Here is a 22,226-nt window from a genome sequence, read left to right as displayed (position 1 = left end):
AGGCCAGCCTGGACACAGCCAGTCAGCATTACATAGTCTCAATGTGCCCATATGTCCCCTGGGTAGTGTCACCTACACCTCATGTGATCACCGTGTGTTTTGAGGTTTTTGGATTTTGTTTTGTGCGGGGAGGGGGGTATGGGTGGTGATTATTGAGACATGATATTCTTTGTAGCTCTGGTTGCCCTGGAACTCGAGATAACTCCTGCTTCAGCCTCCCAAGGGCTATAGTTACAGGGGATTGCTACCACACCTCTGCCTGCCTGGTTTCACTCCTCTCACTGTGTTTCACGGTGCCGTGAGTTTTTGATTAAGCTGCCTCCATAATTATGTCTTTCAGTGGGTCCACCCCATTTTCACAAGGAATTCTGAATTCACTTGTATAAAAGTTAGGTGGTTCTTATCTGGACCCTACCTTGGCAGTTTGTTTTCAATGTAGTTTCCAGACTCCCTGAGCCCTGAGTTGTGAAGATGTTTTTTTAATTTCAGACCAGATTTACACTTTTGTAAAATGAATTACTAAAATTTAGTAATGTGTTTACACAAGAGAGGGCTCCTCTGTTTCTGTACTCGTCCCAAACAGTAACAGGCTGTGTGTGGCTCTTCCCAGGTCTGCGTCACAGGTGAGTCCCACTGTGCCCTCCACTCTCCACAGCCCCCTGCATTTGCTGGGGTTTCCTCTGATGTGTGCAGGCACACCTTACCCTCAGCTTCCTGCTGGCTTTTTCTCGAGGTTTCCCCTCCTCTGGGATCATTGGCCTGCAGGTGTTAGCATTCCTTAACACAGACTGGAGTAGAGCAACAGTGTTCTTGGAGCGCAGGATTCAGAAGAGGAAGGGAGGATTTTTAAATAGGGAATTTTCCTTAATTTTTAATTTTTTATGGTTTTTGGTGTGTGCGTGTGTGTATTTTGCCTGCATGTACATGAGTATACCACATGTGTGCCCATGGAGGTCAGAAGAAAGCCTCAGATCCCCTGGAGCTGGGGTGCTGGCGAATCCCTATGCAACCAGTGCACCTAGCCACTGAGCCATCTCTAGCCACCAGAAATGAAATAGGGGAATGGGGCAGGGTGGTAAGGCTTCGTTCCTTCTTCCATCTATGAACATAACAAAGAGTATCGTGTTTTACATCATTTAAGAAAATAACAAGTGCTGTGCTCACTGATCCGTCTAGGATGGCTCCAGAGGTGGCAGCGGTGGAAAAGAATGGCGGCTACAACCAGCTCTGTGATATCTGGGCAGTCGGGATAACAGCCATCGAGCTTGGAGAACTTCAGCCGCCTATGTTTGACCTTCATCCAATGAGGTGTTCTCATTATTTACAGCACGTTGGGGATGAACTGCTGATTCCTCGGGGTTCCGAGCTCGTTTTCACGTGTATCGCACTAGTAAAGTACTGTAAGGGCTCAGAACTAATGTCGTGTAACCTGCTCGGGTCTGGGGAGCTGCCTCACTGTGGAGGCTGCTTTCTACACAACTATAGACCTATGCTCGGAACCCTAGCACCCTTATAAAAGCTGGGGTGTCGGGGACAGGCAGATCCCCAGAGTTTTACTGGGCAGCCTTTCTAGACAAAACAAAGCTCCGGGGTTCTGTGAGAGACCCTGTCTCCCAAAATAAGATGAAGAAGAGTAAAGGAAGACAGCCCTCTGCACACATGGGCAGGGCGAGCACGCTCTCATTCATTGCACACAGGTGAAAGGTAAACACTGCACACATGGGCAGGGGCGAACACTCACACATATACACTGCACATACATTCATGGGCAAGTTCTCCTTCCTCTCTCAAAGGTGAATTCATAGAGCACTCTTGTAGGTTAGCTTGTAAACAGTAAGATAGTATAAGAATTTATTGTCCAAATAATATCAGGAAATGGATATAATTTGCCAGAGTAATTATAAATGCTAGGCTTTGCTTAAACCTAAAACTTAATTTTAAAGTAATGTGTCAGTGCTGTGTAATAAGCAAATACACAATTACATAAATATGCCTGCACTGTACTATGAGCTGTACAGGTAACTGTGGTAAGGAAGTGTACATTTTACGGCCTTATTTTGTGAATAAGGCCCTGTTTGACATTAAAGATCTTTTTTAAAGCTAGCAGAAGTATTCTAGAACCTTCCCAAAACATGAAAAAAGCCAAGGACTGCAGCAGAAGTGCTTGTCTGGCTTGTGCAAAGTCCAGGGTTTGACCGGCGGGGTCGTCAAAAAACAAAACATAAATATCAAAAAATTCCATGTCCGGGCTGGAGAGATGGGTCAGCAGTTAAGAGCACTGACTACTGTTTCAGAGGTCCTGAGTTCAATTCCCAGCAACTACATGGGATCCTGTGCCCTCTTCTGGTGTGTCTGAAGACAGCTACAGAGTACTCATACAAATAAAAATGAATAAATCTTTTAAAAAAAAATTCTATGTCCAAAGCAATGTCTTCAGTGCCTTTCCATGAGGAAGTCTTACACAAATTTACAACAGAATGTTCAGTCTGACTATTAATTGCAATGATAAAGTGTCTAGTATTGCCTCTAACTGAAGTTTCTATTTCAGGGCTCTCTTCTTAATGTCAAAAAGTAATTTCCAGCCTCCAAAGCTAAAGGACAAAACTAAATGGTGAGTTACAGGTTACACAGTGCTGTAGAATTGTCTTAGTTCCTTATGCTCTCAGTGACCACTTCGGGGGCGCACAGGCGATGAGCGACATACCCTGTGTGCATGGCTGTCCCTCATTGAGCACGTGGCAAGGGACCAGGTTTATTTTCTAGTCATCCCTGCTGTTCACCATCAGCCACTCTCCACTGTACTGCTGTCTGGGGTGAAAGAAATGTGCTGAGGGGAGGGCTGGAAAGGAATATCTGAAGCGTTTGGGACGTTTTTTGGGTTTTTGTTGTTGTTGTTGTTGTTTGCCCTGTTTTTCATTTTCACTAATTAAATATTATCTTCTCTGGACTGTGATGTCTGCAAACGTTTCCCAGATATGGTGACACCCAAACCAGTCCTTCTGGTCTTGGCTCTCTCCATAGTGCGCGAAGGACGCACTGCTAGTTTTCATCTTAATCCTTTCCCTTTTGCAGCCATCGTTAGACTTCATGAGTGTTAGATGGAAAAACTGAAAACTTTCCTGATTAAAATCTGCATACATTTTATAAAGTAAACCAGCAAATAAAGGTTTCTAATATCACAAACACAGTTCTTGCATAGGTGTATGGATTTCTTGGAGGTCTGTTATACACATCCGAATGTGTGTGTCCATTTATTTTTCTGATACGACAGTCTGTCTATACTGTAAAATTCAGATTCTAGTAGCCCCCCACCCCAGTAGACTCTGAACTGCTTTATGTGTCATAACCTGTGGGGTACAGCTTCATCTAGGGGTAAGGTGCTGGCAAGAACAACAGGCAAGTCACCCTATAGTGTGCCTTTCTGTGCTGACACAGCCTCAACCTCCTAGCATTTTGGAATTGGAAGGCTTTGTGACAAGAATACCTTAATATTCACTCAGGGACAGTGAGTATTGTGTATCAGCATTAAGTTCATGGTCAGATTCCAGAGACACTGTTAACATCAGACTCCCTACCACTCTATCCCACTGTTTCTCCTGAGTGTCTCTCACAAGTCACCACAGGCAGAACAGTGAGGCATTTCTCTGCTGAGATGTGCTGTGTTGTCTTGGCTAGTTACTATGGCAACCTCTGTGGTTCTTAAGCTATTTTCCCCTTGTGGAATCTTGACACTGTCAGAAAGAAGCCTGTTTGTTATTAGTAATGAAGATAGAATTCTTTCTCTTTTCTTTCCTTTTTTAAATTTAATTTTATTTATTTATTTATTTATTTTTATTATTTGCTTCCCCCTCTCCCTGCTTTACCAATGCAGGTAGCAGGGAACCCCTTTTAGTTGCTAAAATCATTCCATTTTCTTTGCCCTTTCATTATGAGTTCCAGAAATTCTTTTAGAATTTAAATTGTCTTGTATTAGTCTCTCTACTCTCCATGTAATCCAACTCAGTATAGAAATAAAAAAAAAAAAATGCTCTGTAAATGCACCTTGAAAGAGGACGACCTTAAATCATGCTTTAGACACGGCCCGCCGACTTCTGTCTGTAGAGCGGTGTTTGAAGTTGTCTATTACGGTTGCTGTTTAATTGCACGGTACTTACAGACAAAACAGCTGCACACGTGTACAGGGGATATGCCGTGTTTCATGTTTAGGTTTTTGGCCTGTATGGAACTAAGAGGCCTAAGGAAAAAGCAGAACGTTGTTTCTCATTTTCTAACTACTCCTCAGTTGATTGTATGTACTAACAGCAGAAAACTAATACAAGGGAAATGTTTTTATACTGTCTCTTTTTATTTGAAGGTCATCGACATTCCATAATTTTGTCAAAATAGCACTAACTAAAAACCCCAAGAAAAGACCAACTGCTGAAAGGCTTCTGACTGTAAGTCACTGGATCATAGAGGGGTTCTGAGGCTCCTGGCAGCTAGACTTGCCACTACAACAAAAGCAGACATTGTAAAACTTAGGCTGTTATTCATGTCTTTAGCAGGGATCAGCCAACTTTCTGTAAGGGACCAAATCTATCTACATACATACATACATGCATGCATACGGACTGTACAGTTTCTGTCACAACTATTTAGTTCTGCCATTGTGACACAAAAGTACCCATAGATACAAACATGGGCATAGTTTTAGCCCCCAAGAAGACTTTATTTACAAAAGTAGGCAAGTCAACAGATTTTGCTGAGACTACAGTTTGATGACCCCAGCCTTTTAGAATACTCTCCAAAACCTTATCATCTAAAATTAGTTGCTTTCTTAATTTATGCAAACTTCTAATGTATTCTACATTTATATGTAAATACCTTTATATGAGAAAGTAATTAGTACAGCAACCTAAGAAAACTATAATTTAACTGAATTAAATGTGACTATATAACATGCTTTTTCTCTTACTGTTTTGAAACACCCCACAGTATTCATTTGTATACTGGGATAATACATAAATGAACATCATCATTTAGCTGGTAATAGTTTACAGTATAATTTAGATTAAATTAGCTGTACATAAAGAAGTGGTTCACAATCTGATCTAAAATCATCATACATAGGCGATCATACATAGTGATCGTAGTGATCATAGGTGATTGTAAAGATCATAGACGACCGCAGGAAATCATAGGTGATTTCCTCCATATCCGATGCAGAGCCCACTGCTCATCTCTGATTACAAGTTACTGACTTAAAAATCACAATGACATTTTTTTAAGCTAAAATGTGTGATGGCACATTTGTGAAATTTTATTTGTTTGGTTTTTACTTAGCACACTTTTGTTGGGCAGTCAGGTCTGTCTCGGGCCCTCGCGGTTGAACTGTTGGACAAGGTGAACAATCCAGACAACCATGCTCACTACAGTGAGGGTGACGATGATGACTTTGAGGTAAGAATGGGATACAGGCAAATGCTTGAGAATTTTCAGAGACTTTTAACTTGTATTCTGTTTATTTCCGTTATTCATTTAATTTTGGCTTTATAGACAAGGTCTCGCAGGATCCAGCTTGACCTGGACCAGTATGTTGATCAGGCTAACCCTGAGTTCTCAGGTGTCCTCCTGTCTCAGCCTCCTAAGTGCTATGGTTACTGGTGTGAGCCACGGCACCCCAGTTAAGAGTTTATTTTCTTATTTACAACTTCAGTTTAGTTAGAAAGGATGGAACCACAAAAATTAACATTCTGTGTACATGCTTAATCATAGCCTGCTAAGGCTTTTCCTAATCCTGTTCTCTGAGTTCTGAAATCCTTCTCCACTCTCACACACATGCTTAGAGCTCCATAGGCCTTCTCCCAGGTCTTCTCAGCTTACAGTGAGATGTATCTTCCTCAGAACATACAGAAATGGCATCTGTTGCCTAGGAAACAGAGGCTTTAAGAATTTCGTTTTGGAACAAGAAGGAAAGGTTTAGACACAACACCTGTGCATATAAGTTCATAAAAGAGACTCCTTATAAGTGGAGTTGGTCATTTTTTCATTTTCCCATTTATGTATATTAACAAAATATCGGTAATTCTAAAGCAGTAAGTTGAAATCCTCAATGGGAAAATACTTTTACATAAGTATTGTTCCTTGTATAATCATATGTAGCTATTCTGTTACCATGCACGTCTTCTCTGAAAGCATGATGGGATTATTTTGAGAGTACCATATGCAGTAGCACGACATGTAAATTAAGAATAAGGGACTTTGTGCTCATTGACTGTACCATTGTTCTATTTAAGTGCTTAAAAACTATAGCCCTATATATTATATTGTTCTATAGAATCTTTAAAAGACAATCTGCGTTCTCCTAATGCTTCTTAAAATTATAGTCCTGTTATATAATTTTATTTGATGTTAAATTAACTAGAACTGCAAACATTAAATAAACCAGCCACGCATAAATTCCCTACACACACTAATACTGAGACCACTGTTTGTAGCCTTAAGATTAATACAGCTTGGGCAGGCAAGATGGCTGAATGGTTAGTAAAGGGACTTACAATAACTGGGCTTGATAACTTGAGACCTGAGTCCAATTCCAGACACTCAAATCTCCACATGTGAATACATGTAGCCAAGGATACATACACATAAATAAATATAATTTTTAAAAATAAGATTAACAAAACTCTATGGCAGGCATATTGACATTCAACTTGTAAACCAAGGACTCAGGAGGATTACACAGAGCCAGCCTAGGTTACATTGTGAGTTCTAATCAAATAAGGGCTACTTTGTAGAAAACCTTTCTGAAAACAGCAAGCAGATTAATCCCATAACTTAAAACTTAACACAGCATGAATGGTTACTTAATTCCCAACTGATCTTTAACTATGCAAAGATACAAACCCCTGGGCTTCCCCTGGGCCTCCCCTGAGCTTCCCTCCTTCTACCTACTTGCTGAGTGCTTTATGGATTTTGTTTGATTGTTAGTTTAGCGATATGCTGCTCTTTCCAGTCCTTGAAACCCAGAACCTTTGATCATATCATGGGGTATGGTGATGTGAGACTGACCCCGTCCCTGCATCCAGAGAGAGTGGGTTAGTCTCAAAGGAGATGCAGAAACATCAACACAAAATTGATAGATCTGACAGTTCCTACAGAGTAGGAAATATAGGGTACTGTGGAGGAATACCACAGATAGGGCAGGAAGGCCAAAAGCTTGAAGGATGACTGAGAATTAGAAAAGAGCAAGAATAAGGTTTGGGGTGGGTGGGTTGGTTGGTTGTTTTGTTTTGCTTTTCAGATTTATTTTATCATTTTTTGGGTACAAGCGTTTTGCCTGGAAGAGGGTGGCATATCTTCTAGAAGAGTTTCAGACAGTCATGAGCTGTCTGTCACGTGGGTACTGGGAATTGAACTTGGATCCTCTGCCAAAGCAGCCACTGTTCTTGCCTGCTGAGCCAACTCTCCAGTCCAATGATAAATAACTTGGATAGAGGAGAGAAGTCATAGCATGTTTTGAAAGCCTGGTGGTAATAGAGAAAGTATACTCCTTGGGGAACTAAAGACAGCTCAGTCTGGCTGGTGTAGGAGATAAGTCGTGGACATAAAGCCTCAGACCATCTCTCTGACCATGCGAAAGCTGTAGACTAAGGCCTGTTAAAGAGCTGCCTACCAGGAGGAGCAGGATAGGGTTAACAGTCCCTTCAGAGTCACCAGAATGACATCCAGAGTGAGACACGGTGAGTGATGGAAGGCCAGGAAGAGAACTGCCGCCAGATCTCAGTTTGAAGCCCTGAGGGATAGAACCACTTCCTGAGGCAAACATGAGCAAAGTCAAGTTTGGAAACGAAGGATGCGTTTACTTTTATACTGAACAACTTCCATATGGAGAGGTCAGGAGTTAGATGCTGGTTGTAGGGGAAGAATTTGGCCTATATAGATGTGAGTCCCAGGAGATTCTTAAATCTTAGACTATCAGATACACACTAGAGAGGGAGAAAAGGGAAGATCGGATACCAATGATGAGGAAGAGAGTATGGATTAATGAAGTTGGTATTCAAGTAGGAACATTAAGCCCCTGTGATGGAAGTGAGAACGGGCTCAAAAATCAGATCGGGAATACAGTGTGGAGTGGAGCTCGAGGTGGCCGAGGAGGAGCCTCTAGGGTGGATACATCTGGCTCTCCACAGCGCCGTGAACCCAGGTCTGCGGGTCACGTCAGCTGTATGGCACCAGCCACTTTCAGAGGCATCAGTAACTGACGAGCATCAGAAGTTTGGTAGCTCAGGGCTGAGCTGGAGGCATAGCTTGAGGTGAGCCTGAGCTTACGCTGAGAGGTGAGAGTCGTAGATGACTCGGTAGTTTATAATGTTCATGCTTTAAGTGCGTGTCAGTGCTGTCGGTTGCTGTTGTTGTTGTCATCTACATGTATGTCTGTGCATCACATGTGTGTCTGGTGCCTGTGGAGACCAGAAAGGGCAGCAGATCTTTGTAACTGCAGTCACAGATGCTTATGAGCCAGCTGCCTTGTGTGTGCTGCAAAATCTCCTGGGTCCTCTAGAAGAGCCCAGGCTCTGAACTAATGAACTCGCCAGTATTTCCCCTAGTACTGCATCCTTATCCACCTGCAAAATTACCCCTTAAAGCTGTCCCTGGTGCTGCCACTCCCTTGCATTAGTCTCCAAACACTTCTTTCTGCTCAAAAAATAAAAATCAAGAGTTATCATCTGACATTCAAGGCCATTTATGATCTGAATTCCGCAGTCCGTCCACACAGTTCCCCCATCTTACCTAATGTCAGTGCTGTCAAGTAACCGCCAAACCGCACTTCCTGCAGATACTCCTATCGTGTGATCCCTTCTATGTCTAGTGCATCTCCAAATTCTGCACAGCCGACGCCTGCTGTAGTTCAGGCCCCGAAAGGAGTGTGTGCCGAGCCTCTGAGCTCTTCAGGGCAGCGTGGAGGAACGGCTTCTTGTCCAGAGTTCAGCAGTATTTCTCTGCTTAATAAATGGCACTACCATTGGCACTTTGAACATAGTCGTATTCTTTGTCTTCCCGAACAGAGCTCTGCAGACAAGGTTTGTCTGACTTCGAATCCCTTCAGAGTTTTTCACGACATAACCATGGGATAACTGAATACGCGTTTACCATATCTGTCGTTCCTCGTGTTGCTGTTGTTTTCCTTAGAAATGTTTTAGTAGATATTTATAGTTGTCAATAAGCAATCGTTTAAAAGGAAAAGTTTTAACCTTTTATTTGCCGCTGAAATTTTAAGTGTGTATGTTATGCTTATATTCACAGCCTCACGCAATCATTCGTCATACCATTAGATCAACAAACAGGAATTCCAGAGCTGAACGGACAGCTTCAGAAATAAACTGTACGTACTTACTAGACACTTTTCAGGGGTGGTGTTGGAGGGTTCATCTGGGTGTTCTTATGTTTTGGGGGATTATAAAATCTTAGACTAGAGCTGGAGAGAGGGCTCAGTGGTTAAAAGCACCCACTAGTCTTCCAGAGGTCCTGAGTTCAATTCCCAGCAACCACATGGTGGCTCACAATCATCTGTAATGGGATCCGATGCCCTCTTCTGGTGTGTCTGAAGATACCTACAGTGTACTCATATACATAAAATAAATTTAAAAATCTTAAAAAAAAAAAAAAAAAGAAAAGCCAATGAGTGTTGAGAGCTTAGTAGGCTGTTAAAAAAAAAATCTTAGACTAATCAAGGCTAAACACTTTGTTTCAGACTACACTGGAAGAAGTATAGGTTGCTTTTCTAGTTTTCCTGGAATTATGTTGGTTATTGTTTTTAAATTGTTCTTATTTTTAATTATGAAGATAATTGTGCCCATTGCTGGAAATTTACAAGAAATAAGAAATAGAGAATTTACATTGCTCACTATCATATAACCTACAGCCATCCCACTGTTAATATTTTTCTGCCTTCTTATTTGCCCATGAGTATTTCATGTGGCTAACAATATACTTTTACATTATAGAGAAACATTTTCTGTTTTTTGGCATTGGCTTTGTAACTCCACTCCATGTTGAACATTGAATTATGTGTATTTAATACTGTAGAAGATAGTCTTATTAGTGGGTGTTTAATACTGTAGAAGATAGTCTATTATTGGGTGTTTGGGTGTGTTTTAAATATTTTAGATCAATGTGAAGATGACTCTTTACAAATGTTTAAAGTAGAATTTTGATTTTTTTTATTTAATGAATTGGTCATAAACAGACAAAAATTTTATACTCAACTGCCTTTGTCTCCTCAGCTGCATTTTAAAAAAATTAGAAGTTTTAAAGGCCTGGGTGATGGCAGCACATACCTTTGATTCCCAACACTTGGAGGAGGCTGGGACTGGCAGGTCTCTATTAGAGTTCAAGACCATCATGGTCTACAGAGTGAGTTCCAGGACAGTCAGAGCTGCACAGAGAAACCCTGTCTCAAAAAAAAAAAAAGTCTGGATATGGATTTGCTGACTTAGACGTGTATTTGTCTCAAGATTTCTTTCCATGTAAAGTGAGATGCATGACTAACAATACAAATAGATTTTTAACCATAATGAGATAAGATGGTTCATTAGGTACTCGAACCAATTAGGATTCTTACAGATAAGTATTAAATCACTGTCTACATTTTATTTTATTTTTATTCTTTGGAAGGTGACTACATTACCCAGGCCAGGTTCAAACTCAGTGACTTCCCTTCCTTGGTCCCTGGAGTCTGAGACTGTAGGGTGTACCACCCCCCCAACCCCACCCCCAGCTTAAGTCCATTTTCTTCAAACCAAGTGTTCTTGGCTCTTTAGAAGAATGCCTTCCCTTACTTAGCCATTGCTCACCAGGACGTGTCATGGATAAGCGAGTAGTAACTCCAGACTCGATGTCTTTGTTGTCGCTATTGCCCAGCGTGCTGTCTCCTTCCCAAAGTCATCTGTTCCGTTATGTGCCTGCTGAGCCATCTTGCCAGAGCCTTGTTGCGTCTTATGGAAGGTTTTGTGCTCTGGGACACCACACATCACCTTCTTGGATGAAGCTGTACTTGTCTGTGCAGCCATATAGTGTTCCGCTAATGTTGTCTGACTTGTCTCTGTTTCTAGACTTTGCTCTTTATGTTAGTCTTTGTTTTAATATATTCATTTTTATTTGTGCGCATGAGTGTTTTGCTCGCATGTGTGGAGGTGCAGCATGAGTGCAACTGGTGCCTGCAGAGGCCAGAAGAGAGTATTAGACCCCTGAACCTGGAGGTGGGGGTGGTTGTGAGCTACCATATGGGTGCAAGAGTAACAAATGATCTTAACACTGATTCCAAAATTGCACAAGCACGTTCTGTGGTGTCTCATAGTTTGCAATTACACTTTCTAGATAAGATACCTACCCCATCGACATGAAGTTAGGAGCAAAGCAGGGCCAGCTTCAGTGCAGTCAGTTGCTTCAGCCCTTTTGGCTCAGGGCCATTTCTTAACACTCGTGATCTCTTTGCTCATGGATTCCAGATACCATCTATACTGTGGTACTAGGTCCCCAGCGCAGCACGCTTGGGAGTGTTACCTCTGCTGAGGTCTGTCAGGCTGTCTCTCCTCTGCTCCTCTTCATTCACTGTCCAGGTGACACATCGTTGTTGTTTTCATTATATCTGGTTGTTATATAAATAAATTTTAGAGTCTTGTTATCTAGTTTTAAAGTTTATTTTCACTAGTGTGTGACTAAATTATACATTCCCAGAGCTGACATCTTTATGACGCTCAGTCTTAGCTAAAGAGCCGCCTCTGCCGGGAGTTGGTTTGTTTTGTTTTGTTTTGTTTTGGTGATGGTCACGATGTAGGTTTTCCTGGGCTGGAGAGACGGCTCAGTGGTTAGAGCACTGACTGCTCTTCCAAGGTCCTGAGTTCAATTCCCAGCATCCCCACGGTGGCTCACGGCCATCTGTGATGGGTGCTGATATCTTCACAGAGCTCGCCTCAGATGGAAGTTGGAATCATTTTACTGACGATTTTCTTCACTTTACATTTAAACATTTATAGACACTGGGATGTTTTATGGCTCTGTTCTTGCTTGCTGAATAGATTTCAGTTCTATTCTGGTTTTTGCTTCAGGGTTTTTGTTTTGTTTTGTTTTTTTTAAGTTGAGCTGGTAACTTACATATAGTAAATGATCAACTCTTATATGTGACACATGGTGAAATTTAAATATACGTACACCCCTGCGGACTGCCCTCCAGCTCACCGTGCAGAACACCGCTGCAGTCTCAGACTTCGCCTCGCTCTGTCACGCTTCGTACCCTTCCACTGTGTCCCTGAATCCAGTCAGTATTCTGATACCTGTCACATAGGTTCCTTTTTAGCTGCTCTTGACTTTTACACAAATAAGCTTGACACAGTAGACTCTTTAATTCAGCCATATCTGAGAGTCGTTCATACCATCGTGTAGGAATACAGACTAGCAAAATCTTGCATTGATGAGTATATTACGACACATCCATTCTGTTGATTTTGTATTGGGTTGTTATGATCACTCTATGTGTTCTTTCTTTATATTTTTAGTAGGCCTGAATAATTTTTGAACCTGACTGTTGATATAACAAAGAATCTAAAGCAAACAAAGGAAGAGAGATTTGGTTTGGCTCATGGTCTCTTAAGTTTCAGTCCATGGTCAGTTGGCTCTGTTGTTTCTGGGCCTGCACTGAGGAAGAACAGTATAATCAGGTCCATCATGGAAGAAAGCTGTTACCCACATGGGATGAGAAGTCAGAGAAAGTAAGATGAGCTAGAGTGCACAATCCCCAATGACCATCAGTTAGGCCCCGCCTTTCATCTGTCCTTCATCTCCCAGTCGCCTTTCCATTTCGTACTCAACCTTGAATTAATCCATTCTGAGGTCACAGCCCTGTGAGCCCATCAGCTGGCAACCATGGATTTTCATGGCCATCTCACATTGAAGCCATAACAGATCCTGTGCTAAACTGACCAGGGATAAAGAAATAGTTCAACAAATTAATATTTATTAATTCCTTGCAGTGACATAAAACATACCATAGAAATGATGGGGTGTCATATCTAACAAAACAATGGGAGTAATAGAATTGAGGTGACTCAGAGCGAAGCAGTGTGTGTGTGAGGGGAGCTCTGGCTCAGCTGTGGAAGCAGACTGAGGCCTCCTGCAGCTGGGCCCTATGTTTAGGAATGCCTTCCTTTGAAGCTTGGTGTCTGGGTTGCATTTGAGTCAGTGACTTAGATCTTCCAGTCATAATACAGTGATTCACTGTAATGAGCAAGACTTACACAGGAGGTTCCTGACAGTCTGACTTAAAGAGCGGCTTCTCAGAGAGCCGTGGAGCTCAGAGAGAGTACTCATTACATGAAACGTGACACATGCAGAATATCCTTGGGAGAAATCACGTTCCTTCCAGACTTTGCATTCGGATTTGTTGTTTTTCCTCCCGGATGGTGAATGCCAGGAAGGATTCCACCACCCCCTCTCTCTCTGACCAAGATATAGGCATATTAGTATCGTGGCACATAACCTCAGAATTCACAAGTTTGAGACAAAGGATGGCTTGGTGAAACCCTTGCCTTTTTGTTTTGTTTTGTTCTTTAAGACAAATAAATGAAAGTTTTAAACAAGTTGAGTAGGCTTTACAAGCTTCTTACACTTCCCCAGTCTAAAGTGTCTTATTTTATATCCTTTGCCTGAATGACAGTGAAGCCTATTAAACTTCCTCGCTGAACTAAACCCCGACCGACCGTCAGGAAACATGCTGCCCCTGGCTCGGGTTTCTGTTTATCCAGGCACATAGAGGAGCCGCCTTCAGCATAGACAGTTTACGCCACTGGACTCAGCTCTGTTGTCTGGCTGGGGCACAGTAAGCTGCTTAGGTGTGTGGGTCCTTGCTTTTCATTGGCTGCTGCTCCTTTGAAATGCCTGCATGGTCTGCTCTGCACACGTGTGAGTCGTGTTACTGTGAACACACTGGTCGCAGACTGCAGCTTTGCTCTTTCTACGCACCTTCTCATCCACACATGACAGGAACTTGTTCCTGTGTCCACTCTGCTGTTAAGCCATTCAGTGAGTTTTATGTCAGGTACAGTGATTCTCAGATGTAAATTTTAGTCATGCACAGATTGCACGTGTACATATAAACACATACTTAGACATATAATTTCAGTTTCTGTGTTGAGATTGTCTGCTCACCCAGGTCTCTCTCTTAAGTGCTCTTACGATACATCCTGTCTGCTGATCACCTATATTGTCTGTTTCTTTTCCTCAGCTGTCTTTGACTCCTGTTTTCTACCTTCAACTTTATCCAGGATGTGTTTTAAATCTTTACTTGTTTGTTTGTTTGTTTGTTTGTTTGTTTGTATCTTGGTCACGCTAACACCATACTGAGCATCTGAATTTTGTCCTCTTCCTTTGAGGAATGAATGACCTGGCAGGCAGCTGACTCTTTTAAGGTTCCCATCTTGTCTCTCTAGACTGTTTATACAAGGTTCTTCTGGGCAGAGTCTCAGGCGTCTGTCCTCATACTGCAGGCTGTGCTAAGACTGTCCCTTGCTTACAGTGCTATCTTCCAGCTCGACCCAGCTGCCTGTAACTCCAGTTCCAGTGGATCCCTCAGGATCCTGGACACACACCTGGAGGCCAAACACTGATACACATAAAATAAAAACAAATCTCCTTTCAAAAACATTTGTAGTTTATATTAACTGTTTTTGGTTTTTTGGTTTTTTGGGGTTTTTTTCGGAGCTGGGGACCGAACCCAGGGCCTTGCGCTTGCTAGACAAGCGCTCTACCACTGAGCTAAATCCCCAACCCCATGTTAACTGTTACTAATGAATAGTGGCTTTTATTTTAGATTGTTGCTTTAAATAGATGACATTTTATGAAATGTCTTCCTCTCTTGGGCCAAAAATTTTATGGCAGACATGGGCCAAAAATTTTATGGCAGACATGGTTGTACACACTTGTTACTCCCCCCCCACCCCCCAGCACTAAAGAGTCTAAGGCAGGAGGAAGGCTCAGAGTTGGAATCCAGCCTAAGCTGCACATAGTGAATCCCAGGCCAGCCTGGGTTATGTGACAGGCCATTGAGGGGTGGGGGGGACAGGGAAGGAGGGAGGGAGGGGGAGGAGGAGGAGGAGGAGGAAGAGGAAGAGGAAGAAGAAGAGGAAGAGGAGGAGGGGGGAACAAGGGAAAGCTTATGGTTTACTGTTTGGCTCCATATAATTAATTACGTTAGCAGTTCATATTTCTTTTTACATCTTGTTTTTAAAGATTAAATACAACTAGCTTTATTTGAAAGCCTTTCAGCAATTAGCTAAGATTGCATTTAGAAATCTTATATGTGTAAATGTTGAAAAAAAACTTCAGCCTTTTAGTCACATTAGTCTCTTAAAATTTTTAAAGTTATAATAGCTTGAAGTAGGTAATGAAAATGTTTCTCTGTTATAGACCATTTCATCTAAAAGAAATTGCTTTTTGAATACTTTGGGTAATTCTGAAAGTGGTCTGATGAGCTCAAATAACCTGCAGGCAGAAAGCGGCCGTAGAGGAGGAGCTCCGCTCTGACAGCCCTGTGGTGCTCCTTAGGGGATCGTGCAGAATGTTGCTAGGTTTCTTCACCACAGAGCTGTTGCTTCATCTCAAAACAGCATCTGCAATCTTTGAAGTTTTGTTTATTTTGTTTTGTTTTTTGTCATCTACTTCCAATAAATTTTAAATGTTTTCTCTTAACACAAATTTGGGGGTTGGGGATTTAGCTCAGTGGTAGAGCGCTTAAGGCCCTGGTAAGGCCCTGGTAAGGCCCTGAGTTCAGTCCTCAGTTGGGGTGGGGTAACAAAAGTACTTTTTAAATTTCCTAGTCTCAGCCAAGGATTAAGCCTAGAAAATGGGAGGACTCTCTCTGATTGTTACTTTATCTGGGTGGATATAAAGATGTTGTGTGGTAGGAATAAGAAATTTTTCCCCTGTGCCTCAATGGCGGACATTCTCATTTCATCCCTTAAACTAACCATGTAAGATGATGACTTTATATGTGTGTATGTATTTTTATACACTTATGCATCTGTTCTATATTTTGCAGTTGACAAATTACAGTTTGAACCTCCTCTAAGAAAAGAAACAGAAGCCCGGGATGAAATGGTAATTGACTTTAAAACATTTTCATGTTTGAGAAAACTTAAGAGTAAGATATATTTCAGGAAATAAAGTAGCTACTTTTTCTTAACATATTAACTTTACTAATCCAGTTCACACTCTGAAGTGTGAGAAATCTATAGAGGCACTTTGGTGGTACTACAGACCATGTGGTTTGACCGAGTACTCCCAGTACTCTGGGTGCACATGAATTACTTAACTCCGACTGGGACTCAGCCCTTAACCCTGTCCTTACTGGTTCTCTTGAATTTTCAGGAAGCACATTTGCACTGCTGTCCTGTTTAAGGTGTCTTATCTGTGGGGTTGGGCACGTGGCTGATGGTGGGATACTTGTTGTGAGTTCTAGCATCTGTTCGTTACTATAGCCTCATGGGCTTCGTTTGTTGTTTGTGAGGGGACTCATGGTGTAGCCCTCCAATCGCCGTAGTCCTCCACTGCTTCAGCTGCCTAGTGCTGGGGTGGCAGGCATATGTCCTCACACCAAAGTGACATCATTTCAAAATTAACTGTATATTTAATCCTTTTTATATAGGACTAAATAAGTAAGATATTGTTAAGATTAGCATAGACGGTTCCTTAATAGCTACTTTTTTATTGTTCTTGTTTTCTTTTGTTTTTCAGTCAATATAAGTACTGTTCCTAGTGGATTTTAATGGCATTCTTGCCGCTCATTTCTGTATGCATCAGCGTTTTTCATACACATTAAATGGATTATTTAATTGTCTTGACCAATGGAGTAGTTATGCAAATAAAATTTTTGTGGGTTATTTTGTTTTTGTTTTTACTTGTCAGATTGAAAGCTATATTTAGTAGATATGAGGAAGTTCAGATGATAATGAGTCATTGATCTAAATGTGTCCAATGACAGAATAAATTGTGGAGGCATAAAACCGATTAGATGCCATGGTAACTAGCAGCCACAACATCCGGGTTTTTCTTGAACCAGATAATTTGGCTGATCTGTAATTAGTAAATCAAAAGTGTGATATTACCTTAGTTAATGTGTGAAAGTAACACTCAACACTGTGATCTGCACAGGGATTATCTTCAGAACCAAACTTTATATTACATTGGAATCCTTTTGTCGATGGTGCAAATACAGGCAGGTAAGTGGCTTTCTTATTAATAACTTGATTATGTGAACGGCTTTGATGGAGATTTGTCTTAAAGTTACCAGTTAGAGCTCTAACTTACGTTATTGACAAAAATGTCATGAACTATTTAGTAATGCTTTTAAATGGGGGGGGGGGGGTATCTTCTTCATTGTTTTGTTTTTCAGTTGTTTGCTTTGCAACAGGACCATGTTATGTAGCCCTGGCTTGCCTGGCACTTCCTAGTTAGGCCAAGTTGGCCTTGCACTTGCAGCCATTCTCCTACCTCTGCCTCCAGAGTGCTGGGGCCACAGGCATGTGCCACCATTCCTGGCATAGTTTTTGTTGTAGTCCGAATATATTGTACGTAATGCTGATGTATTGAAAGATGTCATTGGGAAATAATACTGGAGGGTGGTCAGGAAGCCCTTGCTCTGCTTCTGTAATGGGAGTCTCTTCACATACTTCACCTGTCTTTATTCAACAGTGATTGAGGGGCTGACCTCAGTGAGCCACTGACTTGTTTATGTGTTTGTGCATTTCAGTGACCTGGAGAATTCATTGAAAATGTAGACTTCTGGGTCCCCATGTTAGGCCAGCAGAGCTGAGTTGATAGAGCCATGTTGGCCAGTAGATAGAGTTGGCAAACTGTATCCTGTGGGTCAAAGCTAGCTGCTGCCCATTCATTAAGAATGGTATTTGGGGAAGAAAGGATGGAGAAACATAAGAAGGGGAAAGCAGGTGGAGAGATGGCTCAGCAGTGAAGAGGACTTGTGTCATCCCCGTCATGCCCACCCCCAGAAGCCAATGCCCTGTTCTGGCCTCTGCAAGCAATTGCACACATGGTATAAATACATACACATAAATTTAATAAATAAAAGTTTAAGTTTAAAATGGATATTTTCATTTTGAATGGATAAAAGTAAAATTATATAATTTTGTTATATAAAAAGATTTCAAGAAATTAATGCCTTGTCAGGTCAAGATTTATTGGGAAACAACCATATTAACTACTTTATGTACCATTTATAACTGTTTGCACCTATATTGGTAGAGCTGTGATTGCTGTATGCCATCTGACCTATACAGTATTTCAGATCTGGCCCCTTAAAAAGTTTGCCAACAGCCTTAGAGAATGGAATCTAAAGATCCTAGTAGGTAGTTTCCCACTTCACTGAAAGACTGGAGAAGTGTACGTGACCACTGAGGGATGCCACTGTCTCTCAGACTTTGCCAGCTGGTCGCCTGGCGCTCTCAAACTGCAGGCTCTGATGCAGTGGTCTTCCAAGTGTTCATTGTCAACGGTCTCAGCCCCACCCCCGCCCCTTGAGTAACAAAGGGTTAATCGTGCAGGCCCATGCACCCATGGGCTCCAGAATTCTGAGTTTCACTGTTGGCTCTTTTGTTCTTGTGTGCTTTTGTTTTCTTTTGGTTGTTTTGACATTTGGTTTTTGCTGTTTTAAGGCAGGATCTCATATAGCACAGGCTGGCCTTGCGCCCCTAGTCTACCTAGCCTCTGCCTGCCCTCTCAGTGATAGGATTATACCTATCATGTGCGTCATACTCCACCCTTGGTTGGAGGGAGATTTGATTTTACTTTCTGATTTCTTATAAATGCACAGCCTGGTTTTGTTTGTTCTCTTTCCATTAGTTTAGGTCCTTTAGGGATCAGTGCGACATCGATTCTGTAAACAACATGTTAGCCAAAAAGTAGCTGAGAGTGACATACCCGTGCTACTGTCCCCATACACGTGACACACCTCGCCCACGTCACTCAGGCTCTGTTGGGTTGGCACCAGGCCTCCCAGCACTGGTCTTCATTGTACACCAGTCAGTGCGTCTCTTGACAAAGTAAAGTCCACTGCATCTCAAGCATCATCACATCCGGTTATAAAGGGTCTCTGTGAGTTCTGTCCCAAACAGGTCTCCACAGGCTCCAGGGTCGTGGACGGTTGGTTTGTTTCTTTTGTTGCTTGGAAACAAAACCAGAGCCCTGTCATACTAACCATGTGCTCTGCCCCAAAGCCTGAATTTACTTCTCTACTAAGCTTCATCGAATTTAAGTTACACATCAAGTCCAGCAGAATAGCATGAAGAAGACTGTACCTCTTGACTGTAGCCGGTCTGATAGGGTCTTAGAATGTGAGGTCAGAGGTCACATCACTGTTTGTCTCTCAGAGCCTCTGGATGTAAACGTCTCAGTGACGTGTGGTGGTGTCGTCTATGTCCAGTCACGTATGACCATCTAAATTGAGCTTTTTCTTTGATTAGATCAACGTCTAAGCGAGCCATACCGCCTCCGCTACCTCCCAAGGTAGGTTACCGAAGGATTTGGAACAATAACTCTTTATATAACTACATTTTAAAAATAATTTCATTGGCTTTGTTGAAGTTTTCAAGTTTATTAATTTTCTATAGAAGATGGAGATAGAAAGTACATTGCAAAGATGATTTTATGTGAAAGAGTGTTCTTTAATAGACGCCAGAAAGAAATGGGGCTTTGCTCCTTTGGAATGGTATTTGTCTGATGGAGGGAGATAGAAGGTTTATTAATCATCACTATTTATGACTATAATTTGACATTTCAATCGAACCATTCTTCAGTAAGTCATTGCCTTGTCAGTTTCTACTTGTTAAATATATGGCAACTGCTTACATAATTTTATTGGTTATAAAAGTTTTATGATTTGTTGTTGGGACTCATTTTAAAACCCTCATGTTAAATTCATAGTTGTGTTGGGCAGTGACTCACTTGGGTACGTTGCTGAAGATCACTGTGACCTTTTACAGAATACTTTCTTACCCTCTGTCATTAGCCAAGGATAAACAGTTACCCTGAAGAAAGCCTCCCAGATGAAGAAAAATCCTCAACCGTCAAACGTTGCCCTGATCCGGAGACCAGAGCACCTCAGGTCCTCAGAAGACAGAGTAGCCCAAGCTGTGTTCCTATAGCGGAGACATCCTCTGTAGGTACGGCCAGCATCCCAGGAGTGCACAGCATCACAGTCTGTGATCTAGATGAGCCAGACAGATGGGGTGGAAAGCCATTCTCCTCCTGGGTCTAAGACTACTACCTCTTTTCTTCAGTCTGCAGAAGGACTTCTGCAGTTCAGACTTGGTTTTGGTGTTTTAATTATCCTATTTAGTCCTAAATGGACTATTTAATTATAGTCCACACAAATGGACTACAAGAGATTCGGACCATTTCAGCCTCGTTCAGCCACTTAGTAAATTTTATAGGATCCAGAGGAAGAGCCCACGGTTCTGCCCTCTAGGAGGGTTATACCTATACACAAATAACAGTATAAAAGATGACAGCGCCCAGTGATGCTTGCCTGTCATCCCAGTGCTCCAGGGTAGAGACCAGCCTAAACAACATAATAAGGCAGTCTCTGTAATTAACTTAAAAAAATTAATATGATGGAGGGAAACAAAGAACAGCGGGTGTGTGGTGTTTCTTAAAACAATAACCATATTAGCAGAGCCCCGATGTTTCTGGGAGACGGGAGGCTAGAGAATAGTAAGTGGGTTATTGGAGGGTGCTAAGGAGCTTCAGGAGCTTACAGGGGGGCGAGCCAGAGCTGGGGATTCTTGGAGACTAAGGAGGGGAAGATGCTCTGGCATCTGGGTCTTGTTTGAGGTGTCTCATATGCTGTGGGAGTGATATCTAAGGTAGGACGGGCGTGTGGATTGATCTCCGTTGGGAAAGGTGTCGAGTGTCACCGTCAGTGGGGTAGGTGTTATTTGTGTTCACAATGTGTTTGTCTTAACTGAAGAGCACCACTAAGGATGCAGTGCAGCCTGAGTTTGGAGGGCAGCACCAAAGATAAGTTAACTCATCTGACAGAAGCGTGCTCCCACAAACACCCAAGAGGAAGGGAAATAATAGGGGCAAAGAAAAGTTATTTTTCACAGAATGTCTTTTGTGTGTTCACTTTAACCACGGCTCCCGTAGGAAACGGCAATGGAATTTCAAAACTGATCAGTGAGAACACGGAGGGATCAGCACAGGCTCCACAGTTACCTCGGAAAAAGGACAAGCGGGACTTCCCTGTGAGTACAGCGGGCGCTCAGACTCTGTTCATAACTCATATCCTCTTCAAGGGTAAGAACCAAGGGACTCGAGTTGAGCATGGCGGTGTCCCAGCTTCACCAGAGGCTGAAGAAGACTCCCTAGAGCTCAGAAGTTTGCAGTCATGGAGACAACACGAAGACTCTGCTTCTTTTATATGGATAGAGAGGTGGCTCAGCAGTTAAGAGTACTACCTGCTTTTCCAGAGCCTGGGTTCAGGTCCCACACCCGTCTGTGATTTCAGTCCCAGGGGATCTGACTCCCTCTTTGGGCTTCCACCAGCAGCAGGCACACACACAGTGCACATATAACCATGCAGGCAAAACACTCATAAACATAAACTAAAAATAACTTTAAAACAGGTATTTTATATGTAATAACTGAAATAGTAAGTGGCTCGTGGTTTATTTTTAAACCTAGAGTTTCTTACAGTATTAAAAATTACCTTTAAAAAAATATTTTTTTTTCACAGAAACCAACCATCAATGGCCTTCCCCCAACCCCAAAAGTGCTGGTAAGGACTGTTTTCATGAGACCTGTGAGCTGATGTTTTTTTTAAATCTCTTTAGAAGCAGTAGAAGTAGATTTCCTGTCAAGTCCATTCAGCCACCAAAAGAAAGAATTTTATAAAACGAAGTTGGGGGTAGACATAACTGCACTGCCGTCTGATCACACACTCCAGTTGGAGTGCAATGGTTAAAATTTGGAGACCAAGTTGGATGTAATAGCAGGTCTATATAATCTTGGCGTTCTGTGATGCTAAAGCAGAAAAATCAAAGCTCAAAGTCAGCCTGGTCCACACGGGGAGTTCCAGGCTACATCTGATTGATATCAGAGGAGGAGGAGGGGAGGAGGCAGAGGATAAGTTCTGGGAGGGAGGGGGCAGAGAGAGAGGAGAAAAGCAAGAACAACAACAA

General features: G+C 42.1%; 1 protein-coding gene across 2 annotated transcripts in view; it reads left to right on the top strand.

The window, feature by feature from the left end:
• Map4k5 (mitogen-activated protein kinase kinase kinase kinase 5) overlaps window positions 1–22,226 on the top strand; it is a 92,865-nt gene that overhangs the window by 46,418 nt on the left and 24,221 nt on the right. For both annotated transcript variants that reach the window (NM_001192016.2, XM_006240180.5), the window contains exons 9-19: window positions 1,177–1,308; window positions 2,549–2,611; window positions 4,355–4,436; window positions 5,323–5,439; window positions 9,286–9,364; window positions 16,073–16,131; window positions 17,185–17,252; window positions 19,509–19,551; window positions 20,054–20,207; window positions 21,193–21,290; window positions 21,782–21,823. In NM_001192016.2, the coding sequence (NP_001178945.1) occupies window positions 1,177–1,308; window positions 2,549–2,611; window positions 4,355–4,436; window positions 5,323–5,439; window positions 9,286–9,364; window positions 16,073–16,131; window positions 17,185–17,252; window positions 19,509–19,551; window positions 20,054–20,207; window positions 21,193–21,290; window positions 21,782–21,823 (937 nt within the window). The remainder of the gene's footprint in view (window positions 1–1,176; window positions 1,309–2,548; window positions 2,612–4,354; window positions 4,437–5,322; window positions 5,440–9,285; window positions 9,365–16,072; window positions 16,132–17,184; window positions 17,253–19,508; window positions 19,552–20,053; window positions 20,208–21,192; window positions 21,291–21,781; window positions 21,824–22,226) is intronic.

The sequence above is a fragment of the Rattus norvegicus genome, chromosome 6, assembly GCF_036323735.1.
Source record: "Rattus norvegicus strain BN/NHsdMcwi chromosome 6, GRCr8, whole genome shotgun sequence".
Lineage (NCBI taxonomy): Eukaryota > Metazoa > Chordata > Mammalia > Rodentia > Muridae > Rattus > Rattus norvegicus.
The sequence above is the reverse complement of the archived record's forward strand: the minus strand, read 5'-3'. Positions and strand labels throughout refer to the sequence as shown.